A 24,348-nucleotide genomic window follows, 5' to 3' on the forward strand; every position below is an offset into this window, starting at 1 on the left:
TCAAAACCACACTGAGATACCATCTCACTCCAGTTAGGATGGCTAATATACAAAAGACTGTGAATGATAAATGCTGACGAGGTTGTGGAGAGAAAGGAACCCTCCTACATTGTTGGTGGGACTGCAAAATGGTGCAGCCTCTATGGAAAATGGTAACAGTTAAAAGACAAGCAAAAGCATGGGAGAAAATATTTGCAGAATATACGTCTGACAAAGGATTAGTATCCAGAATATACAAGGAACTCAAACAACTTTACAGCAATAAAACAAGTAACCCAATTAAAAAATGGGCAAAGGAGCTGCACAGGCATTTCTCAAAGGAAGATGTGCGAGTGGCCAATAGACACATGAAAAAAATGCTCAACATCACTCAGCATTCGGGAAATGCAAATGAAAACCACACTGAGATACCATCTCACTCCAGTTAAGATGGCTAATATTCAAGAGACTGAGAATGACAAGTGCTGTTGAGGTTGTGGAGAAAAAGGAACCCTCCTACACTGTTGGTGGGACTGCAAAATGGTGTAGCCTTTATGGAAAATGGTTTGGAGGTTTGTCAAACAATTACAGATAGATCTACCATATGACCCAGCTATTCCAGTGCTAGGAATATACCCAGAGGAATGGAAATCATCATGTCAAAGGGATACCTGTTCCCCAATGTTTATTGCAGCACTCTTTACAATAGCAAAGAGTTGGAACCAGCCCAAATGTTCATCATCAGATGAGTGGATACGGAAAATGTGGTACATCTACACAACGGAATACTACTCTGCTATAAAAACGAATGAAATACTACCATTTGCAGCAACATGGATGGACTTAGAAAAAATTATATTAAGTGAAATAAGTCAGGCACAGAAAGAGAAATACCACATGTTCTCACTTCTTTGTGGGAGCTAAAAATAAATAAATACAAAAACAAACGGGGACGGTGTGTGGAAGAAGACACAACAATCACAATTCCTTGAACTTATTAAGACAAGTGAACAGATGTGATGTTGATGGAGCGGGAAGAGGGAGGGGGGAGAGAGGATTTGGTAAAGGGACATGAAAATCAACTACATTGCATATTGATAAAATGAAATTAAATTTAAAAAATTGAATTGTGGGGGATAATTCAAGATGGTAACATAAAGCTCCCTGCTTTACTATGAACAACCTCAATTGTAGTATTGAAATTGTATTATCTTCAAAAATGTCAATAAAACTTTTCTTTTTTCTAAAAAAAAAAAAAAAAAAAAAAAAAAGACCATACTTTCTAGCCTCTCTAGGATGGTCATCTGGCCAATTTCTCACCAATGGGATGAGAGCCAGGATCAGAGGCTTTGCAGAAAAGAGACTGAGAGAAGTACCATATAGCCTTGGCTGGGAACAGTGTCAAGATCTGAACTCTGGCTGTCTTGGTATAGCCCATCTGAATGGTGCCTCCTGAAGTTATGTAGTGCAACTTCTGCCTTATGATTTTAAAAGGAAGTGGCACTCATTTTTAAAAGGAAGTGGCATTCCCTCTTCTTGTCACTTCTTTCTTCTTGATGGTTTAAATGTAGACATGACAGTGGCAGTTTCAATAGCCATCTTGGACATGAGACAAAAGTCACTTAAGAAGACTGGCACAGGAACATTATAGAAGGACCCCAGGTCTCTGATGATCACTTAGCTGCTACACCAGCCTTGATTCTGAAAAATCAACAAACTTCTATCCTATTTGAACTATTCTCATACAGGATCTCCCTATTCCAATAGCTGAATTGAAATTCTAATGAAAACACTGGGGCTTGGACAACTCTCATCACCACCTTCTCCAAAGGGGCCCTGAATCCTCCCTGACTTTGATCATCCTTCCAACCGACTCTAAGAAGGATGCCACAGAAGGCAGGACCAAGAGCCTGGACCCAAGTGACCAATCAGACCAGAAAAGTCTCTTTCATTAATGACCCAAGATTTAAGAGCTCAAACGGATGTTAAAGGCTATATAGAGGTGGTATGTCAAACACATTTCTTTTTCTTTTCTTTTTTGCACCCAAAGTAGACTGTCTGGTAGCAGAACTCTGCAGCAGTATATAGAGAAGGATTCTGAGGTTGCATATGCACTCAGCAAGAAAGAGTGCTGTGATCTGCTGGTGATGCCTGCCACTTTCAAGGCTGACGAGGCCCAAGGGCTGAGCGCTGGACATCTCAGATCCAGTCCAAGGCAGAACCTGAGCTAGAACCACTACATTTCTCAAGTCCACCCAAGGCACTTGCCACTATCCCACACTGCTTTGGCAATAGTTATTGTTTCAAAGCACTGTTAAAACAATAAATAAATTCAAGCAGAGTTATTTTTGAGTGTCCATGAGGATGAATAATGCGGTTCTTATTGTAAAGTGAAAAAAAAGTCATTCAAGTACCTGTATTGCTCCTCTCAAGTTAATTCCGGTTTCGATGGCGACATAGTAGGATGCCTGCAGAAATGTCCTTTGCAGTAGAAGGGCAAGGAACAGAAGCACGGCTAGGACGTAGGCATTAGCAAGGAATTCTTGGGATGAGACAAAGTAAACCCCGAGAAATTGTGTCTGTTGGAAAGAGAAGTTCAGAGGGTGTCACTGCCAGCATATGGCCACTGTCAGTATATACCACTGTGCCACAATGGCCATGATCATTCCAGCACCCTCCATGCTTGTGAAGCCTTGTACAATTGCCTATGAGTGAAAAACTAGACTAATAAATCCAAGTCAACTTCTTCTAACTACAGGGAGGGTTGCCTCTACCCTCTCTTCATCTTCCCACTTAGAGGAACAGAATGGGGCCCATAAATGTGACTCTCAGTACTGTGGCCAGCAGGCCCAGGGGAGCTCACTCTGGAACAAGAAAAAATAGAGCAAATCATGGGGCAGCCAAAACCAGAACTGCTACAGTAAATCTCGCAATGTGTGTTCTCTGTTACAGAAACAGAATCAGTAGAGGCCTTGTCCTGTACCCGCCAGCAGCCTGCTCTGCAGTGATTTCTGAGCAGAAAAGACCAGTGGAAAATACGGCATTGTGGCACTCCCAGGAGAGAGATGAGAACTCATCACTTACAATAGACTAAAAAGATCGTAAACCCAAGCCCCCAGCCTCGTGGGCTTGCAGAACCTCTTTTTATATTTAATGTTTTCTTGTTGCACTTCCAGTAAGATCTCAGTTGATAACCAGTGAAGAAAAACAAACATTTTGACTTTGTTGCTAAAGATACCATGGAAGAGAGGCATGTGTTTCCAAATTCAGCATCAATAGCTCCCAGGAAATCTTTGATCTTGGTAAGTCCATCGCTCCCCAGCAGAGCCACATCAATATTTCTATGAAGACAGAGCTCTCCCCTTCCTGAGGCTCTGCCCTGAACTCTGCATGCTACTTGGACGGGTGTGGGAGCTGCTGCAGGATAGACAGTGATGGGAACAAAGTGACGAGAGGAGCCCAAGGGCATGTCCATGACCAGGATCAGGCTGACGGGGCAAGGCTCTCAGTGGGACCTCCTCCTAGAATCAGAAATTCCTGGATCTGGGATGGTAGAAAAGACTTCACTTTGTGGTTTAACAGAGACTCTGAACCAGCCCTCACTGCTCCCTGGAACTGCCTAGTTCTCTTACAACAGTCTCTCCCTTGCTTGTGGGACAGCAATTTCTCCTCTGCTGGGGACAGCAGGAAAAAGACACAGGGCAACCACTGAGGGATACATGAAGGACTCTGAGAGGAAGGCCCACTGAGGGCTGGAGCCCCAGATTCCCTGTCCCATTTACCTCTGTAGCAGAGGGGAGCAGGAGGAGGAGGTAGAAGGTGGCTAACACCAAACACGTGTGGCATTTGCTGCTTGAGAGCTGCACACGGCACAAGGGACCTTGAGATTAGGCTTCAGGGGACAGACCTGACCTTACAGGGGAGGAAGACACAGGAGACAGTATTTATCAGGAGGAGCACGCCATCCGAACAATACCTAACGAGAAGGGTACTGTCACTGGCCCTCTTTCACACGGGAGGAAATAGAATTTCAGTATGCTTAACTGGCTGGCCCAAGGCCACATGCTGGCAAGGGAATAACACATGGACATGAACCTGAGTGATTCCAAAACACTAGCCCAGACCCACTGCCTGGGCCTCATCCAGCCCCTTGACTTTGGGTATACTTTAGTCAGTTACAGGCTTGGGACTTGTGGGGGATGGAAGCATGCCCACGTGGCTGGCTCTAGGTCAAAAATATAGGCATGTGGGCTTAGGAAAATTTGGTTCTGTTTAACATGCCTGGGATTCTCCTGATCCACCTCTGCAGAGACCCAGCTCTGAAGAATGGAGTCCATTATTTTAAAGCAGCAAAACACATCTTGGGAATTTGTCCCAAAGGAAATAATTTAACACAAGGAAATGGCTGTATGTGCAAAGATGTTTATTTCTGAGTTAGAACAGAGGGAGAGTGCAAAAACTCATGGAAATGTCCAATCTCAGGGAATGATTGGGTACATTAAGATACTTATGGGAACACTGTGCACCTGAGACCACCAGTCACCATGAAAGTGCTCAAGTAGCATGGAATGCCACATGTTGTGCTATAGTGATCAGAAAACACACAGGCTGCAGAAAAGGGCTTCAAAAATCAACTAATCGCATTCGTTGGCTAGACTATGGGTGGTACTTGATAAATGAATTCATCAATATTTGCACATTTTAAACAAAGTAACGAATTATCTTTTTTAGCTCTAAAGTCAAAACGTTGACCCCTTGCTTCCTCCCCAACACACATACCCTAGGGTCAGAAAACTATATTTCTTTGGATCGAGTATTTTGTGACCTGCTAAAATGAAAATCTCTCTGCAGGTAAATGTCATTAGGTCATTATTAGATCTCTCTTCAAAGAGATAGTTTAAAAGGAATGGAATCTGGAATCTAGTTTTGACTAAGAAGTGGGTACCAGACTAGTCAAGATGCCTGGGGTGCTGCCCGAGGAAGGCAGGGCCTGGTGAAATCTAGTGAGAAGAGGGCCCTAGGAAACTTGGAATGCGTGCAAGGGCACTGGCCAGCACCCTGAAGGCACCACGGCAGGAGAGAAGGGCCAAGGATCTACAACTTGACATTTGGTGGAAGATAAACGCTTTGGAAGATCATATGCCCTAGTCATACATTTCCACAAGCTCTCAGGGAAGAAATTGTGGTTGTTTTCAGGGATTTCCCCAGTAGTGCTCAATAAATATGTTTTAAAATTAATCAGCATATATAACCTTCATGCCCCATGTACTTTCTATGGTTTTCAGTTGAGGGCTACAGAATGTAAGTGACTGCTGAGGAGCAAAGTTGCAGAGAGTTAGTTGCAAAGTAGTGCTGGAGCCCAGGACTCCTGACTGTATAGTTCTGACTCCTATTGTCCCTGCATGGATAGAGTTGTGACTGGGAAAGTCCCCTTCTTTTGTTCTCTGGAGCTTAAAGGAGAGGAGATCACTTGGGTTCTTTCTTCCCATTTTGATAGTGAAGAGCCTAGACTTAGAGGTTAGCCATATGTGATTCAAATCTTGACACATCATATGGTAGCCATTGTGTCCTTAGGAAAGTTCCTCAACCTCTCTGAGCCCAGTTTCCTCACCTGTAAAATGAAGCTATTAAGGATTTCTACTTAGAGGGTTGTTGTGAGGATTCAATGTAACAACACATGTAAAGATATTTAGTAACCATGAGCACTCAATATACAGTAACTTCTATCAACATTATTCATAGCAGAATAGTTTTCCTTGTACCTCCTGGGTGTCAGGCAGGGAGCTGGGTGCGAGGCACATAGAGGTCAGACAATACAGTTTCTGTCTTGGGGGACTCACAGTCAAGTCAGGGAAAGAGACAAGGGGTGCTTTCTAGGATGTTATGGGAGTACAGTGGAGAGGCATCTCATTCAACCAGGGGAAGGCTTCCTGGAGGAGGTGACATTTGAACAGAGTCTTGGTGGCTGAGAAGGAGTTAGTGAAGGGAAGGCAGGCACTCCAGGTCAGAGCAGCTGCATGAACCTTGTCATGAAGAGGCCAACCCACACACTGATACCACAAAGTCACAGAAACACCAATGCATTTAAGTTCACTAAGTCACCCATAGTGATAGTCACAAATATGGCCACCCAAATGGGAATACACATGCACAGAAAATGACACACCAGGACACAGGGATAAACACAAGGACACATAGAATCATAGGAATTCCCGGAACTCAGTCAGCAACAAACACATACAAACTCACAAACCTACACGTTTTCCCACTGAGGTTTAGAGTTGTTCGAAGCTTTGGCCCTTAAATCAAACCCAGACTGATCTTTCTTTCTCTGGCTCAGCTGATAGCCCAGAGCAGTGCTGGCAGGTTTCAGACAGCAGTAGTTCTTTATGAATCCAATTCCCTCAACCTCCAGCTGGATCAGTGGCATCCCGGCAGGCAGGAGACAGATTGGGAGTGGGGGTTGGGCAGGAGAGGAAGCTGGAAATAGATAGAGCACGGGCAGAGCCCAGCCTGGTCCCAGCTTTCCCTGGGAAGTGGTGGTGGGGGGGACAAGAGCCTCAAAGATCTACCAGGTCATAGACACTTCCAGTAACAAAAGAAGAAATCAGAAATGTTCATCCTCGCGGATGCCAAGGGAAACATGTTTCAGGGCAACATGTTTCTTGCCAACCGTGCATGTCCTGGAAGAGAAGAGGGGACAGGGCAGCCGCTGATAATGAGTGAACAGCGGGTGCCCGGCTGTGCAGACCGCGGCAGGACAGAAGGAAGGGCTTCCTCACCCAGAAGGTTGTTATCATTGCAACACGTAGCTAGGGAGCTTCCTTCTCTGTCGTTTCATAAAGACCAGAACAGTGCCCAGCTCTCTAGATTAGGACTGCTGGGAGGCAGGGAGGCGAGCCAAATGACCTCAGTAAATGACCCCTTTCCCCTATCTTCTGGGCTCAGAAGCCCAAATAAAAATTAAGGCATATCCCAGGCAACCACATGATTGAGAATTCTTTGTTGCGGACACTGGAGATTATATTTACTTTCAACTCTCGTTTCTATGTTGGAAATTTGCTAATTGTATTTGGGCTGCCGGGAACAAATACTCGATCTGATAAGGCCTGCTGCCACTGAGGCAGAGCCATCTGTCTCAGGGATTTGTGTGCTGATAAGTAACTGGGACAAGAGCATTCCAATGAAAGCAATAAATCCCAGGTTTGTGTATAGAAAAGAGAAGAAAGATGGCAAAGTTAACATTCGGATGAACTAAAATGCTATGTGTTGTTCTCGCCATCTCTCTGGTGCAGCCTGCCTCAGAGCTCTCTCCTCCAGGGGTTCTGGCCTGTGTCATTTCCCCCTAATATTAACACCTGCCTCCATGTTGCTGCAGGGTTGTCAATGTAGAGTACTCTGGGGTTGCCTATGGTTAGACTAAAGCTGGAAGTGACACTCCTGTGGATAAGAGAAGCAGTCACTTCCCCTCTCTTCTTCTGGGTCAAAAAAAGCCAAAAGGCTCAAAAGCCAGAGAAGGCCTCTCAAGCCATCGAAGTATAGATAAGCAAAAAAACTCCTCACATTCTTGCTAGAACAAGAAATCTGCCCATCTCAGCCTGGCCAACTCCCATGCATTCGTCAAGGCCCCATTCAAATACCCCCTCCTCTATGAAGCTGTCCACGACAGCTCACGTCCATGAGCTGAGTCAGTCACTCCCTCTTCCCATGTTTCCCTGTATATACCTCCTAACAGTCATATGTAAAACACTGTATAAAAATGTCTTATTCAGATTTTTCTCTTCCCCATTGGATTTCACAATCCTCAGAGCCAGAGGTGAAGGCCTGATGATAACAGTCAATTTAGCATCACAGTTGTAAGTGCCCAGACTATGGAGTGAAAGAGACTTGGACTCAAATCCTGACTCTGTTATTAAGTAACTGAGAAACCCTGGGGAAAGTTACTTAACCTTTCTGACCCTCAAGTTTCTCATCTGTAAAATGGGAAAAAGAATACCTATCTCATGAATTGTATGGTATGTGAATTACATCACAATAAAGCTATTACAAAAAAAATACTCACCCCAAAGGGTTGTTCTCAGGATTAAATGAGATAAAACATGGATAACTCCTGCACATAGCCTGTACATATTAAGTGATCAATAAATGGCTATTATTATTGTTAATAGATCTTGTCATAACCAGTGCCCTCACATTTCCACAGCCCAACCCAGGTCTGGCACACAGTAGGATTTGGTAAACGTTTGTTGAATAAATCAGATAAAGAGACCTGGTGTATCTCATATTCCTGACCAAAAGTGCTCAGCTGACTAATTATATCTCCAGAAAAATTAATATAAACCCTCTGAGGATTAAGTGCTATCTGCGATTTTAGAGGTCATGAGAGGAATTAACATTACACAAAGGGTGTCATAAATGATTAAGATCCCCAATTACTTATTCTGTGCATTGTTTTTGGACTATCTGTTAAAATGTTATGATGACTGAGAAAATAAAACTTTGAGACTTACTAGGGGCGAAAAGTTTTCCATCTTGTGGCCATCTAAACCTAAGTGGCTACAAAGAAACAGACAAAAAAATGAAGTATCCCTCAATCCCCGAAGTGGATGCTATTACCCCAAGCAGGGAAAATAACCCCCCCAGAAAAGGTTTTCTGTCTCTTTTGTCCAACAAATTTCAGTTTGTAGCATCTTTAGAACTGAATATCTTCTAGTCCAATGAGCTTCAAGTATTTTTAAGCCATGGAACCCTTTTGTTGTTATTGTTGTTGGCTGCCTGGTAAGAGGGAATCCTTTTTTAAAAATTTTAATGGGCCCCAGTTAGACTGGCTATAATAAAAAAGATGGAGAATAACAAATGCTGGCGAGGGTGTGGAGAAAAGGGAACGCTCCTGCACTGTTGGTGGGACTGTAAATTAGTACAACCACTATGGAAAACAGTATGGAGGTTTCTCAGACAACTACGGATAGATCTTCCACACTATCCAGCAATCCCACTTCTGGGTATATATCCAGAGGAATGGAAATCATCATGTTGAAGGGATACCTGCACTTCCATGTTCATCACAGCTCTATTTACAATAGCCAAGATATGGAACCAACCTAAATGTCTATTGATGGATGATTGGATAAGGAAACTGTGGTAAATATACACCATGGAATACTACTCTGCCATAAAAAAGAATGAAATTCTCCCATTTGCAACAACATGGATGAACCTGGAGAAACTTATGTTGAGTGAAATAAGCAAAGCACAGAGGGATAAATACCGCATGTGCTCACTCATAAGTGGGAGCTAAGAGAGAAAGAAGGAAGGAAAGAAAGACCACAGTGATGTGTTGGACTTGCAGAGGCAGAGAACATACCTAGGGATACATAGTGGAGTGGGGGAAAGGAGGAGGGGGAGGAGGAGGGAGGTTGGGGATAATTGGGTGGGGGACACGGGGTACAATCTCAATTTGTGGTAATGAGCATGCTGCCAGTATGGATCTGGCTTTCACATCTTGGGCATGAGGAGTGACAATCAGCTTTGTATTTCATGAATATTTACAACCAATAAAAAATTTTTAAAAATTAAAAAAATTTTAATGGGTAAGTCCAATATATGAATAAAGCTAGGGCAGCTTTGAATGAAATCTGGGGTGAAGAGAGACAAAGCCTTACCATCTTGAGGCTTCCCACTCCCCTAACAGCAGCCCCCATGCCCCTGCAGAACCTCGAGTGCTAGGAAGAAGACAGATCCCGGAAAACCTCTTTAGAGTCTACTAAGATGACATGAACTCAGACCCAACAGATCTAGCAAATTGTAGACGCTCTAGACACTGGGCAAACAAATGCACTTCCTGCAACTTTCTGAATGATGTTACAACTGGAAGAGGCATTCCGGTGGTGATGGTGTGGAGAGGAGAGTGGGGCATCACAAAACTCCTGGGGCATAAGCTCTCAGACATCTCTGTTGATCAGATGCAGAGGCACCTCTGGAGGGGGATATTGCCGAGGGCTCTGTGCATGTGTAAAGAGCCACACCAGTGTGGCCTCAGCTCATGCACATTGCACTCTCATGCACAACTGAAAACCTTCAGAGGGTGTCCTGCCTTACCCCTAGGGCAGCCTACCTTGGGCTGGAAGACGTGGTTCTCCTTCCCAAGGTGGTCCACAATCCCGAAGATGCACAGTGGCCCAGCAAAGCCCAGCAGGTCGGCCAAGATGCGGAAAGTGCTGCTGAGGACTAGGCGTCTTCCAAAGGCATGGCCAAGTGCCCGCCAGATGGCCCGGGCACCCTGCGTGCTCTGCATGTTCTTCCGCTGCCCAGAGAGACCCATGGCCAGGTCAGAGGGGCCGAGGGTTCATTCATGGCAGGGCCCAGCCTCCCAGGATGCCCCTGGCTCCTGCTGCCTGGGGAAACCCAGTGGCCATGTCCTCTGCCAACAGTGAACTCCAGGAAGAAATCATGGAATCACCAAGTTCACGGTCGGGTGGGCCCTATCAACACCAACATGGTCTAGATGGGGAACTGAGGCAGAGAGGTTATCAAGGTCACACAGCTGGTCGGGACTGTGTGATGAGCACAGCACCATAACGAGGAGGCACTGTGTGACACACTTACTCATTTCTACCTGCCACCATGTCTGCCTCAGTGTCTACCCAGGTGCTAGAGCAGAGACAGTGAAAGAGCACTGGACTGGGAGTTAGGAGACTGGCTCTGTCACCTCCCAGCTCTGGCCCAGCTCTGGACAGGTCACAGCCTTTCTCAGGGCCTCAGTTTCCTCCTCAGTAATATGGGGAGATCCCTGCCTGGTCCAACTCACAGTTATTGTAAGGATCAGGCCACTAACACTCCCGCCTTCAAAAACAGGTGAAAATTCCCACTTTTACAGTCATCGAACTTCAGAAAAAAGAGCACGGGGCAGGGGGAAGTCCAGTGGAGTCACTTCCCTTCTCAGGGCCTCAGTTTCTCCATCTGGACTATGAGGATGTTGGACCAGATGACCTAAACTGTAAGGGCCATTTCAACTATGACTGTCCTATGAATCTGCAGACCTGGACTTGTCCCTGGTTCACTGTGTGACTTAGGACAAAACTCTTCCCTTCACTCAGTTTCCCTGCTTGTCCCACCAGGGTTTTGAGGTCCTGGTCTGTGACGGTAAACCGGAGGGCAGGGAATGGATGGTGTGGCCATGTCCCCACTGACCGCCTGGGTATCGCAGGCCTCGCAGAGCCGCCGGTAGTTGGTGAGAGCCCTCATGGCGATGGGCAGCTTCCCAATGGCTCGCAGGTCGATGGGCTTCTTGTGTGCAGTCTTGATGAAGGCGTTCATCCACCAGTAGGTGCCCTTGGACAGCAGGTTCACGAAGGGCTGCAGGAAGCGCACTCCCAGGTCCTGCAGGTCTTCAGGGGGCTTCACCTCCCTCGGTGTCTTGAAGAAGATGTATCTCTGTGGGGCACATGGGCCGTGGGGAATGGGTAAGTGCAACTTCTCCCCACTCCCCTCTTTGCCCCAGCAGGGATATGGGGTTGTGACATCTGTTGATCTCTAACAGATGGGGCCATCTCTTTTGCCTATAATTATTCCCAGGAAAAGGATCCTCAACACCTCTTGGCCACCAATGCCAGGGCCTCCTGACTTTGTAACTATTCACTGAGGTTGACTCTGAATCCCCCTGGCTGGGTTGGGTTGGGTTTAAGTTAGCTTGGGGAGGAGCAGGAGTCCCCCATATACCCTCTTCTCCACAGATCTAAGGGTACCACCATGTTTCATGTACAGTTTACTGAACTTGAAGTCACGCAGACCTGGGTTTGAACCCTGTCTTCTCCACTCACTAGCAAGGTGTTTTTGGACAAGCCTCATATAAAATGTTTCGTCATTTATAAAGGAGGTGGTACTTGCATGACAGGGTTGCTGTAAGGGTCAGTTGAGGGGGGGAATGTAAGCGGCTTTGTAGCCTGCGGATCACCAACTAAACGCAGAGGAGTCAGAGAAATGCAGGATAAAGTAGCACTTCACACTCTTCAGACTGGCCCAAATTAGAAAGAGCTTTAACCCCATCACTGGCTGGAAGGTGGGGGAACGGTTTTCTCATTCATTGCTGGTAGATTACAGCCTTTCTAGAAGGCGATCTGCAACATCAATTAAGATTCAAAACACACAGATTTTAAATACCTTTGACCCAGCAACTCCACCCCTTGGACTCTCTCCCATGGAAATAAAAGCAGCAATACATAAAGATATAAGTATGTTCAATACCTAGTTATTTGTGAAGGCAAGAACTTGGCAGCAAAGTTAATGCCCATCGATAGGGTAATAGCTAAATAAATTATGGCTCATCCATATGATGGAATATTACGTAGCCATTAAGACAACTGAATTAGGGCCGGCCCGGTGGCGCACTGGATAGTGCGCCGCGTGGGAAGCGCGGCGGTGCTCCCGCCCGAGGGTTCGGATCCCACATACAGACCGGTTCCCGCTCACTGGCTGGGCGAGGCGCCGGGGCGGCACCGAGGGTTGCGATCCTGTTGCCGGTCCCCGGTCCGGTACGGGGGCAACACTGAGGGTTGCGATCCGTTGCCGGACAGGGAAAAAAACAGCGGAAAAAAAAAAAAAAAAAAAAAAAAAAAAAAAAAAAAAAAAAGACAACTGAATTAGCCATACCATATCCTAAGAGATACTCATTGAGTGAGAAAAGCACGATGCAGAAAATAATGTACAAGATGATCCCATTTTTATAAAACAAATATTGAGAGGGAAAAACCCCCATATATTTACATGTGTTGAGGAAAAAAAAAACCTGAATAGATATTTGTTTAGATAAATGTGTATGATACTATACTAATGAAAACACAATATGGAAGGACAAACTAGGTTGTTGATCTGGTTACCAGGGAAGGTGGGGGGCAAGGGGCGGGGAAGAGAGAGGGAAGGGGGCAAACGAACAGGATAACAAAACAAAACAAAAGACACGAGTGTCATTCATGTACATGTCTGACTGTACAAACGCATTAAAGCACAAACAAGTCCCCCTCTCCCCAAAAAGAAATGGGGAGAAGCCAGTACCTGAAGCTTTCTCTTCCTCTCTGTGGGAGCAAACCTTGGCTAACACATCCTACCACCTCCTCCCTGTCTGGGAGCCTGCAGTGGGAGGCAGCTGGGCCGGATGGAATGTCTCTCCTGAAACTTCTCCCACTGGCCTCCACTCCCCTTTCTGGGGGCAGGTTAAAGAAGCTGGCTCCTTCTCGGGCTTGGCTGAGAAGCGGGGGGGGGGGGGCCACAACCCGGGGGAAGGAAAATGGAAGGGCCCCCCGCCCCCGCCCCCCGGGGCCCCGGGGGGGGGGGGGGGGGGGGGGGGGACCACATCCAGGGGAAGGACAATGGCAAGGACGCCCACGCCCTGCCCGCCGTGGCCCAGGTGGGTTGCGGGTGGCCCACTTACCCTCACCCTGATGACGTTAAGCTCCACGAGGAGCAGCATCCCGTAGAGGATGACCAGCAGCCCTGTGAGGCAGAAGCGCAGCTGCGAGAAGCCGATGGCGTGGTCATAGAACTTGACGAACTTGATGGTCTTGGTGATGAAGGCCAGGGTCCAGTAGGCTAGAAGGGCTGCCGAGGAGAAATGGGAGAGCAGGGGGGGATGCGTGTGCACATTGACGTGTGTGTGCAGTCAGGTGTGTGCAAGTGTGTGGAGAGGAGGAGAGAACGAGTGTGTCAGGGAGGCGGGAGGTGTGTGCACATTTCTGAGTAAGGAGATGTGCATGTGTGAATATACTGATGTGCACATACGTGATAACATTCGTGATAGGCATGTTCAAAAACACCCATAATCTCATAAGTCAAACTGGTCAGATAAACATCCCTTAATGATAAGTAATAATCACAATAGGAAAATTATTTCTTGAATTTAACTGAGTTACAGGCACTGTGCCAAGTAAGCACTTTTGACACATCAGCTCATTTACTCCTTACAATAACCTTGTGAGAAGTGCTGCCTTCACCCCCAATCTGTCAGACAAAGGAATTGAGGCTCAGAAAGGTTAGGTAACTGATCCAAGGTCACACAGCCATTAAGTGGCCGAGCTGGGCTAGCCTAACAACAGAGCCCATGCATGTAAGCTTCATTCTGTAATGACTTCCTTGTGGCATTCCCAAGCTGGGGAGATCTTAAAGGTCATTCAATCCAACCCTTTCATTTTACAGACAAGGAACAGAAGCCCTAGAGAAGAGGCCCAGGTGACCTGCTCAAGGTACCTTCCAGAGAGTGACAGAAAGAAAGGAGGGCCTACATCTCTGTCCTAACAGTTCAGAGCCCACCATGGCATGATGATACTCCTCAGGGAGCCTAGAGGACACAGTCCTGTGAGGCAGAGTAGTATAGTGGTTAGAGGTGGGGCCCACCTGGGCTATGATCCTGTGACATAATAGCTTTGTGACCTTGGATAAGTCATTTAACTCATCTAGACCTCAGTTTCTTCATCCATTAAATGGGTCTAATAATAGTACAATCTCAAAGGCTGTTGTGAGCAATGTATGGAAAGCATTTAGCGTGGTGAGCCTAGCATGCAGTGGGTGCTCTTTGGACATCAGCTGTTAATATTTTTATTATCTCTGGATTTCAAACCTGGGGCAGGTATGCCTCAGAAGCTATCAGAGGATTCTATCTTAAATTCCCACCCCTCCCTGCAATCTGCCAATAAACCACTGTCAGCCTGCAGCCACAGAAACCAGCAGCAACTAGTTTAGTCCCCCTTTGGGGGCGATTGAGCACTGGCAGCTCCTTCCCTCCTCATGTATAGAGCCACAGACAGATGAGATTGGCCTCATTCCCCAGAACTCCTCTCTAGAGGACCCACATGAGGGAAGAATACATTCACCCTGCCCTCCATCCCTAGGTGTGCCTGGACACGGCTGCCAGAGAATCTCTTGGGGACAAAAGCTGGGGTCTGCACAGCTTGGCTCTGGGCTGGGTGGCAGGTTGAGATGTTGGGTACCCCCCTATGGCATGGGCTGAGCTTGCCCGGGGGGAGTAATGCCATCTCCCTCCTGGGTGAGGGCATTAGGGTAGTGGGGCAGAAGTGTCTGCTTTCCAGTCACAGCCCTCAGGACTGGGACCCAGCTCCGTCTGGTCTCCAGGTCATAAGGAATCCTACAGCTGAAGGCTATCCCCCTGCCTCCATGACTATAGCCTCCCAGATAGATGCTATCTCAGACATCAGAACCTCTTTAGCCCTTAGTGAGGGCTGCCTACTGGGGACTTGAAAATATGCTTCACATTGGTCTTGCCCCTAACACTTAACAGATTTGGTCTGATTTAATCTTCATAATAACCCTGTGTCTTAGGCAGGGACTTACTATTCCTGTCTAGATGGGGAAACTGAGGTTCAGAGAGCCTGAGTGTCTTGAGCGAGTCCACAAAGGGAGTTAGTGGTGGGCCCAGGACTAAGCCTGGGGGTTATTTCCACAGCCCTATTCTGCAGTGCGGAGCCCTCAGCCTGCTGCCGGACACAGCAGCATCCAGCAAAGGCTTAATGCTTGATGGAGAGAAGAGGGAAAATGGGGCAAGAAAGAGGTATGATACCAGGTTGCTGGTGAGTTCTAAGCTCTGAATTCCCATCTTCCTCCTCCTCCCTCACTTTTTCTCCCACAGCCCCACACCCCTCCCATAGCCAAATTTTGTCTATTTTACCACTTATAAGCCCATCCACTTCTCTGCATCCCCAGTCCAGGCCATCACCATGGCTTCCCAGGACCACCTTAAGAACCTTCTCATTGGTTCCCCCACTTCCCCTCACCCTCCTCCAACTTGGCCCCATAAAGCCATAAATATGATTATGTTTAAAAGCCCCCACTGCATGCATGTTCCTAGCAGCACTACTCACAACAGTCAATAGATGGAAGCAACCCAAATGTCCATTGACGGATGAATGGATAAACAAAATGTGGTATATCCATACAATGGAATATTACTCAGCCTTAAAAAGGAAGGAAATTCCAACATGTGCTACAACATGGATGAAATAAGGACTTATACTAAGTGAAATAAGCCAGTCGCAAAAGGACAAATAGTGTAGGATTCCACTTAGATGAGGTACTTAGAGTAGTCAGATTCATAGAGACAGAAGTAGAACAGTGGCTGCCAGGGTTCTGCGGGGAGGAAGGAACAGGGAATTGTTGTTTAATAGGTACACAGCGTCAGTCTGGGAAGATGAGAAAGTACTGCAGATGGATGGTGGTGATGGTTGCACAGCAATGTGAACGCGCTTACTGCCACAGAACTGCACACTCAAAAATGGCTAAGATGATAAATGTTATGTTATGCATGCATTACCACAACAAACACCCGACTTCCCATTGTTTCTGGGATAAAGACCAATGCTTGTGGTGTGGCCTGTAAGGCCCCGCCTGGGGAGGCCCCACCTGCCGCTGCATCCTTCCAGGTCCAGTTCCCTTCCCCTCTCTGCTCTGCAGCCTCCCTTCCTTCCAATTCCCGATGTGTTTTGCTTCTCCTGCCGTGGGGTCTTTGTATGTGCTGTTCCTTCTGCCTGAAGCACTCTTCTCTCCCTTCTCCTAGTTAGTTCCTTCAATTCTCAGCTCAAACATGACTCTTTCATAGGACATTTCCTTGACCTCATCTGGGCCCCAGGATCACGGTTCTTTTATGGGACAATGTGAACCTTATTGTGGTACACCTTTCCGTGGGACTCCCAACCTACAATCAGACACCAGCCTCCTCAGAGAGCTGGCTATATTCTCCCAATGCCCACTGCCCTCTATCCCTGTAGCTCATAGGGGCATACCCCCAACTTTTCCCTGTTCTAGAATTTCTGGCTCTGTGGAGACTCCTCTCAGGAGGACCAAAACTCCAACAAGGGGAATGGAAGGAGTTAGTGCTTATTCCTTGGAAAAGGACTAATCCATCCATGGGTGGTAATTTGTGCTTTATAGAGAGAACATTACATCCTTGCCAGAAAATGGGAAAATCAATTCACCAGATGTCCAGACAGGGTGTTTCCAGGGGTTAATGGTCAGCCAGGCCCCGGTGGTTAATGAGGGGTTCTCTGTAGAGGAGGAGCTGCTTCAGAAAGGAAGGCTCTCTGAAGGCTTCAACCTGCTGCCCTCTGACCCCATCCACACTCACTTGCGGACCCCTGGGGTGGGGGGATCATCTGGATGATCCTGAAGGAGCTCAAATCCCACCTTATATAGGAAGGTGGATATGTGATCAGCTCAGGAAACACCCTCTCCCCCCTCTTACAACACCACAGTGTCACTGGCTTAGCACACAGTGTTCCAGACTCTGGATGTCTGGAACGTGACTTCTAGAAATTACAGTCTGATTTAATGACACAATCTGAACACAGCCTAACTGCCAGATGTATAGCCCTGGCCTTAGACACGAAGACTGAACAAAAACAGAGGTGGACCTGCAGACATATCTTAGCCCCAAGGGCACAGTCTGAGCACTTTTAAACACAAAGTCTCAGAGATGGTTAGGAGCCTGCTTGGATGCCAGACTCCTGCCTCTGCCCCGACAAGTGCAAATCACTTAACCTCTGAGCCTCAGTTTTCTGATCTGTAAAGAGGAAATAATAATGGTACCTACCTCATAGGGCTGTTGTAAGGAATAAACCATTTAGAACAGAGTCTGGCATACAGCAAGTGCTAAATGAGGGCTTGCTGTTATTATTTCTAACCTCTCTGAGTTTCAGCGTCCACATGTGTAAAACAGGGATACTAACAGTGCCAACAGGGAGGTTGCAGGAATTGCGTGAGATGATGCACATGAGGAGCCAAGCGCCGAGCCTTGCCCACGATACATGCTCAGTAAACACCAGCAGTCATCCCTGTTGTTTCTGCCTGGGACCCAGCCATGCAGTGTCAGAAGCTCTAAGCAGGCACTCCTTCCCGAGTCTCTCTAAGTGCTGGCCAACCTCAGGCTCTGGTCCTGGAACCTTTCTCTTCTCCCTCCAGGTGACCTATCCAGGATTAAGCTTTAGATGCCATCTATAAGCCCACAACTGCTGAAAGTGTATATCCCCTTCCCCGACCCCCCCCAACGAAAGCCAGTTCATCTAACTACCCACTTGACACTGCCTTGGCAACCTCTCAAACTCAACATGCTCAAATAGAAAACTTGATCCCCACCCCGACTCCTGCTCCTTTGCCATATCAGTTATCAGTACCACCATTCACGCAGGCACTCAGGCCCAAAGCCTGGGGCTCTTCTTTGCTTCTCTCTAGGCCCCTGCCCTTCTCTCCTACCACTCTTCCCCTTGCTCGTTTGGCTTTGCCCACATCTTGTTCCCAGAAGGCCTTTGCACTTGCTATTCCCCTGCATGGTACATGCTTTCCCCAAAGATCTGCATGCCAGTCTTGTTAGAGACCTCCCCTGACCACCCATGCAGACAGCAACATTGCCATCACTTTCCACCTCCTGCCCAGCTTGATTTTCTTCACAGCATCATCACCACCACCCATGTGTCTGTTTGTTTATTTACTCTCTTTGCCCATCTGTCTCCTCCACCAGACTGAAAGCTCCGCGAAGGCAGGGATTATTTTCTTCTTCACTTCTGAACCTCTAGCACCTAGAACAGTGCCTGGCACATAGTAAGTCCTCAACAAACACTATCTGGGGGAACGAATAAAGGTACCTCCCCTGCCCCCTCCCTACCCTGCCCCCTCCCCTACCGATCAGCAGCTTGGGGAAGTTGGAGGTCTCGATGTTGTGATAGTAGACCACGGAGGTGACGGCAGCCATGAACGCCATCCCGGCTGGCATATATAGGTGGAGATGGCGGGATTCAGTCACCCTGAGGTGGGGGGGAGAGAGAGAGAATGTGGATGTGCCAAGGACCACAATAGAGCAGCCTGGGCCTTGTGCTTAGCATTCAACACACAGTAGGGCCTCCAGATCATATCCACAGAGCCACTCCATATACTGGCAGCTCTGCCCAGTCCATACCCCAAACATGTGCATTAACTAAGAGGCCCAGGAGTCCAGACAGTGATGCTGTGAGTACCCTGTGTTCAGGTTTTAGCATTCATGGTCTTCTTTCCCTGGGTTTATGCTTGCAGAACCTGGCATGAGAAAGTTGGCTTTGGTTGAGGAAGCTGCAGAACCTGGAACGTCTCTGGTAGTGAAAACAGCTGGGTCCCTGTCCTTGGGGTCCCTTGAGCAGTACAGGAGCCTGTATACTACAACACACTTAGTGATAGCCCCATTTAACACAAACAGAATAAGTCAGTGTTGGCATTCCTCCCCAGGTGTTGTCATAACAATGCAGATGAGAGTCAGTATTTATTGAGCATTTACCTTGTGTCAGGCACTCTTTTAAGCACTTGATGTATATTAACTCATTTAATCTTCATAAAGACCCATGAAGTGGGTACTCTTAGTCTCCCCATTTTATGATTGGGGAAACTGAGGCATAGAAAGGCATGCCCAAGGTCACTGCTTTTGTCTCCTCCCTGGGGATGGAGGGCAGGGCCAGTCAATGTCAGCTCATACCCTTCTCACCTTAACTCACAGAGGCCTGTGGTGGGAAGGCTCTGGGCTGGTGATGAGACCCACAGGGAGCCAGAACTTTCTCCCAGACCTCAGTCTTCCCCACTATTGGTAAGGAGGGTCACCTTACTTGGTCCTGATCATGAGCTTCCACTGTTCCCTCCTGCAGACAGCAAAACCCACACTTCTCAGCCCGGCACCAAAGGCTCAGGCAATGTGGCCTCCAGACTCTTTTCCTAGCACTTCCCAGCCTGCTCTTTCTGCTCCAGCCCTGTTGGGACCCGCTGCTTTCCTGGATGGCCTGCCATAGCTCTTACCTCACTTGCTGCGCTGCTCTTTCCATCCAGAGTGCCAAAGGTCCCTGCCTCCGAGAAGCTGACCATAGGAAGTAGGCCACCATGCCCAGAGCTAACTGTCTGACTAGGCAATCTAAGAAGTGATACTGCAGGTGGACAAAGGTTGAGGGAGCAAAAAGGACAGGGTGGGCAACCAGGGAAAGCTTCATAGAGGAGGTGGCACCAGGCTGGACTTTGAAGGATGAGTAAGAGTCCAACAGAGAAGGAGGGACACGAGGAGAACCATGTTGTGACCTTAAGAGGTCTGGTGGGACTGGGGTCCAGATGTAGAGGCGGTGTGGGCTCTGCACCAAATAGCATCGTCCTCTCACTCTTTGCTAAAAGAACCACAGGTTTGCTCCAGCAGCAATGTGTCCAGCCCCAAGGAATGGATGGTGCAATTCCATACTCTTCTGCCGGTGGCTGGTCTAAGGGTGACCATGTGACCCAATTCTGGCCAAGGAGATACAAAGGAAAGTCTGCAGAGGATGATCTCCCTCATAAGGGAGAGGCATGTTGGGAGTGTGCCCTCTTTGCCCTTGCTAAGTGATACCCGGAGCTGGGCAGCCACCTTGTGACCATGGGGAGGATATGGCTGACACACAGAGGACAGTGTAGAGAGACAGAAGAGGCTGGGTTCCTGAAGACATTAGGGAGACACCAAAGCAAACAGAAAAGGCAACCTCCACATTTCTTGTTCAGTGAGACTGTAAATGTTGATACTTTTTAAAGCCTTGGTTAGTGGATATTCTCAGAAAAAGGACTTCAAACTAATACAGGAAAGAAAGACAAGGCCAGAGAGCAACCAGTCACCAGCAGGAACACTGGAAACAGCCGACATCCTGTCCAGGGGGCTTCAAAACTCTTGCCTCTGTATTCCTTGAAATAATTTTCACTCTATACCCTCTCATGCATTTTAAGTGGACACCTAAAATGTTTTATCATATGTCTGAATAAATTCATTTTTTTTGCAATAGGAGGTAAAATGTTAACATTTATAAGATGAAATAAGATGAGGGTTAATCATAATTAGAATAAATATTGATGGCATGACTTATAATAGGTTTTAGCTGCTTTGCTGAATAATATACTTAATTAGGTAAAAAATTAGGTAAAATTTTACATACAGGTTTTATTCAGTGTATGGTGGCCTGGGAAAACATCCTGGTTATATACATATTTTGAAAAATCTTCCTCACTAACCTATTCTGCTTTGTTTGTTCTGAATTCAGAGCATCACACAGAGAAATACTCAAAGGAAGACAGGAAGACTTACGGGTGTAAGATGCCCTAATTAGTCACTATATGAGTCCTACCCTAAACCAAACTTGAGTTTGAAGACCACTGACTTAACCAGCCCCATTCCCACCTGCCCCCTAAACTTCCAGACAGGTCTGAAAACTTAGCCTGGGGTGGACTGTGGGTGCCACAGGGCAGGCTCTGTGACTTTTCCTCCTGTCTGCCTTCTTCCAATGTCCCCCCCACCCCCCCATGCTTGCCTGCCCAGGGGTGTGAGCCCACAAAGACCGGATGACAAGTGCCCTAAGGAGTTGACCTGCGCCCTAGGGAGGATATGGCTGTTTGCACTGAGCTGGAGAGGCTGTGGCACAGGTGCAGCCACACACAGGAGGGGCTGCTGACAGCCAACAGGAAGGAGTCCCTGGACTGATTCATTCTAGTTTCCCATGTTTTGGGAATACACCATCTGCCCAGGGCTCTGCCACTCTGGGCTCTGCACCCTCTCTGTGCTCTAATGTTATACTCCATGGTCCGTGATGCAGACCAGCCAGGGACTATGATGCTCATTTCACAGGTAGAGAAAGCAAGGCCCAGAAAGCCTGGATGACTTACCCAAATTCCCATAGCTGCTATGTAACAGAAATGCTAGCTGAAGACCCAGGTCTACCTTCTCCTTGGGCAGGGTGTTTTCCTCTGACACCCCTGCTAATTATAACTTGGTGAGTATTTCTGGTTTGAGGGCTCACAAGGTATCTCTCTCCTCTGTAGCATTTGTGTTACTTTGGAATGGGTGTTGGGGATGGGGTTGGGAGGCAGACTTGTCACCTGCTAGTTAGGTAGCAGTATGCCCTCTGGTCTTCTTGCTGGTCTGGGGACATTGATAATCAGGAGGAGCTGCTGCCCAAGGCAAGCAGTTATCACAGAGATCACTGCTGAAGCCAGATGTAAGGATGGTTGTGGGGGGATAGGGGGAGGACAAGGGATCCCATCCCCCTGCTATCCAGCTGCAGGAGCCAGGCAGGGCTGGCAGGAGGGGAGTCCGGGAATAGTCTGATTCCAGCTCAGAGGGGCTAGGCCTTAGATACTTAAGCCAAATGTCCCTTGCTTCCACCACCACCCCTCCCCCAGGTAGTCACTGAGCCTTGCTGAGTCTTCCTTAGTGAGATGGCTGCTCTACCTCCTCTCCTGTCCCCTATTGCTGACACACCATTTTCAGCTGCAGTTATCTCTCATCTATTGCAGTCACCTCCTAAGTGCTGTTTCTACCTCCAACCTCTCCCTGCCTGCAACCTGTTCTGTAAACACCCTCAAGTTCTCACCTAAAGTGCTACACTGACAGCTCTCTTCTGTTCCAAACTACTGACCAAATCCAAACCAAACATGCAGTCTGGGGTTTGAGGCCCTCCCTGAGATGTCCCCAATCCGGTCTCCAAGCCTCAGCCTCCGTCATTCCCCACCCCTACCTGCCCTCCTTCCTGTTGCCTTAGTGCTTCCTCCTGCCCCGGAACACTGAGTAAAGAGGTGCTGGGTTTATTTAAACTGGCTCAGGGAATGCAGGTGAACTGGGGTCTCCCTGGGCCTTTCAGGAAGCACCCTGGAGCAAATCCACTTTCCTGAGTCTCAGACTGTCACTCACCCATCAGACAGAATGCCCTCTGCGATCTCACACACCAGGACAAAGAGCAGCATGAAGGTCAAGATCCAGCGCAGGTTGTGCCCAGGGAAATGGAGCCATGTGCTGTGGTGGATGTGCACCTTGGAGCTTTGACTGCCCCATCCTGCAGGGAGAGACAGTGAGAGGTGGAAAGCCTGGTCCACCTACAGAAGGATGCGTGGGCCCCAGGTGCATGGGCTTGGGCACTGGGTCTACAGTGGAGGTGAGGAGAGCACATATTTTTATACCTGTGCATGGGAGGCGCCAAGGCTGGTACCTACGAACTAAACGTCCAAGCACGAAGCCTGGACTCACGTGGTCCTACGTGAGCACCCATTTTATATGCTGAGCTCCTGTGTGACGAGTCATCAGATAAATAGACCATTTGGTTGAGAACAGAAGTGCAAATCCCGCTCTTTAAATTTTTGATACACATATGAGCATGTATTGCGTATGCTTCCTTCCCATTTCTAATTGTCTTGGTTAGTAACTAGCAACTCCGCCTCTGCAGCACTCTCCTCTTTTTAATTGTCTCACGACACTCTTTCCTTTCTTCCCCAAAGGTGTATATAAATTTTAAGATTTGCTTTTTAAAAAATTAAGGTGAATGAACACGTTTTGGGGAGGCAGAGGACACTCTATGAGTTGACAGAGATGACTTGACTGGGAGACTCAAGGTCTTGGAAGGTGATGAGGGAGCCCGAGTGAAAAGGGGCGCACGAGTTTTGGGACAGGGGCGCCCAGCTTTTCAGACCACTTTCAAGTGGGGGCGCTGGGGTCTGCCGGGGTCGCTCCATCCGCGAGTCGAAACTGCTCCGCACAGAACCGGAGAAGTTGCGCTCCGCGGATTCCCGCCCCGGTGAGGTCGCGGGGGAAGGGAATCCAAGTCTCTAGCTCTCGCCGCTCCATGCCCAGAACGCGCGCAGCGCGGGACGGTCAGAAGCTACTGACCGCTCCCTGGCTCAGCCCTGGGGAAGCGCAGGGGTTCGCGGGGCCTCCCTCCCGGCCCCCGAAACATGAGCTGCCCTCCTGCCTGGCCCAGCTGCAGTTGACAGAAAGGGTGCCTTGGGGGAGGGGTGACCCGATCCCTTCGCTGCGCCACTGAGGGTGCTGCCAGACCCCCGGACCTTCTCAGCGCGTGCAGAGACCTCCCTGCGGAGGCAAAACTCGGGGATCCCTGGGCCAGGAACGTCCGCTGTGTTTGGTGCGGGCTCGGTGGCACCCCGGGAGCGAAGAGACGAGCGCGAGTGCGGGGACCGGCGGGTGGAACACAGAGCAGGGGCCTGGGGAGGGAGGCGAGCGGCGGTGGCGCGGCCGGAAGGGGACGCCGAGCGGTGCGGCGGCGCAGCGCCTCCTGCTCCTCCTGCTCCTCCCTCCCCGCCTCATCTCCCGTCCCCCGCGGCTCGGGCGCGCGCTCACCGATGAAGAGGATGGGGAAGGTGATGAAGAGCAGGAAGACATGCGGCACCACGTTGAGCGCGTCCACGAAGCAGCCGTTGTTGAGGACGCCCTGATCCACCCGATAGGCGGCCGAGTGGTTCTCGCTGCCGCAGAAGGCCAGGGGCATGGCGGCGCGGACTCCGGCTCCGGCTGGCTCCGCGCGCCTCCCGCGTCTCTGTCCCTCGCTGCTCGGCCGCCCGGCCGGGCCG

At 48.5% G+C, this 24,348-nt stretch overlaps 1 protein-coding gene across 2 annotated transcripts in view; it reads right to left on the bottom strand.

Annotated features, from left to right (window-relative positions):
* Positions 1-24,266, bottom strand: part of ABCC8 (ATP-binding cassette, sub-family C (CFTR/MRP), member 8) — a 74,625-nt gene extending 50,359 nt beyond the window's left edge. For both annotated transcript variants that reach the window (XM_008579710.1, XM_008579709.1), the window contains exons 1-7: positions 24,119-24,266; positions 22,682-22,823; positions 18,655-18,776; positions 13,406-13,572; positions 11,170-11,412; positions 10,094-10,282; positions 2,394-2,558 (exon numbers count right to left, since the gene is read on the bottom strand). In XM_008579710.1, coding sequence (XP_008577932.1) covers positions 2,394-2,558; positions 10,094-10,282; positions 11,170-11,412; positions 13,406-13,572; positions 18,655-18,776; positions 22,682-22,823; positions 24,119-24,266 — 1,176 coding nt within the window. The remainder of the gene's footprint in view (positions 1-2,393; positions 2,559-10,093; positions 10,283-11,169; positions 11,413-13,405; positions 13,573-18,654; positions 18,777-22,681; positions 22,824-24,118) is intronic.
* Positions 24,267-24,348: the final 82 nt, after the last annotated feature.

Source organism: Galeopterus variegatus, unplaced genomic scaffold (assembly GCF_000696425.1).
Source record: "Galeopterus variegatus unplaced genomic scaffold, G_variegatus-3.0.2 Scaffold1946, whole genome shotgun sequence".
Lineage (NCBI taxonomy): Eukaryota > Metazoa > Chordata > Mammalia > Dermoptera > Cynocephalidae > Galeopterus > Galeopterus variegatus.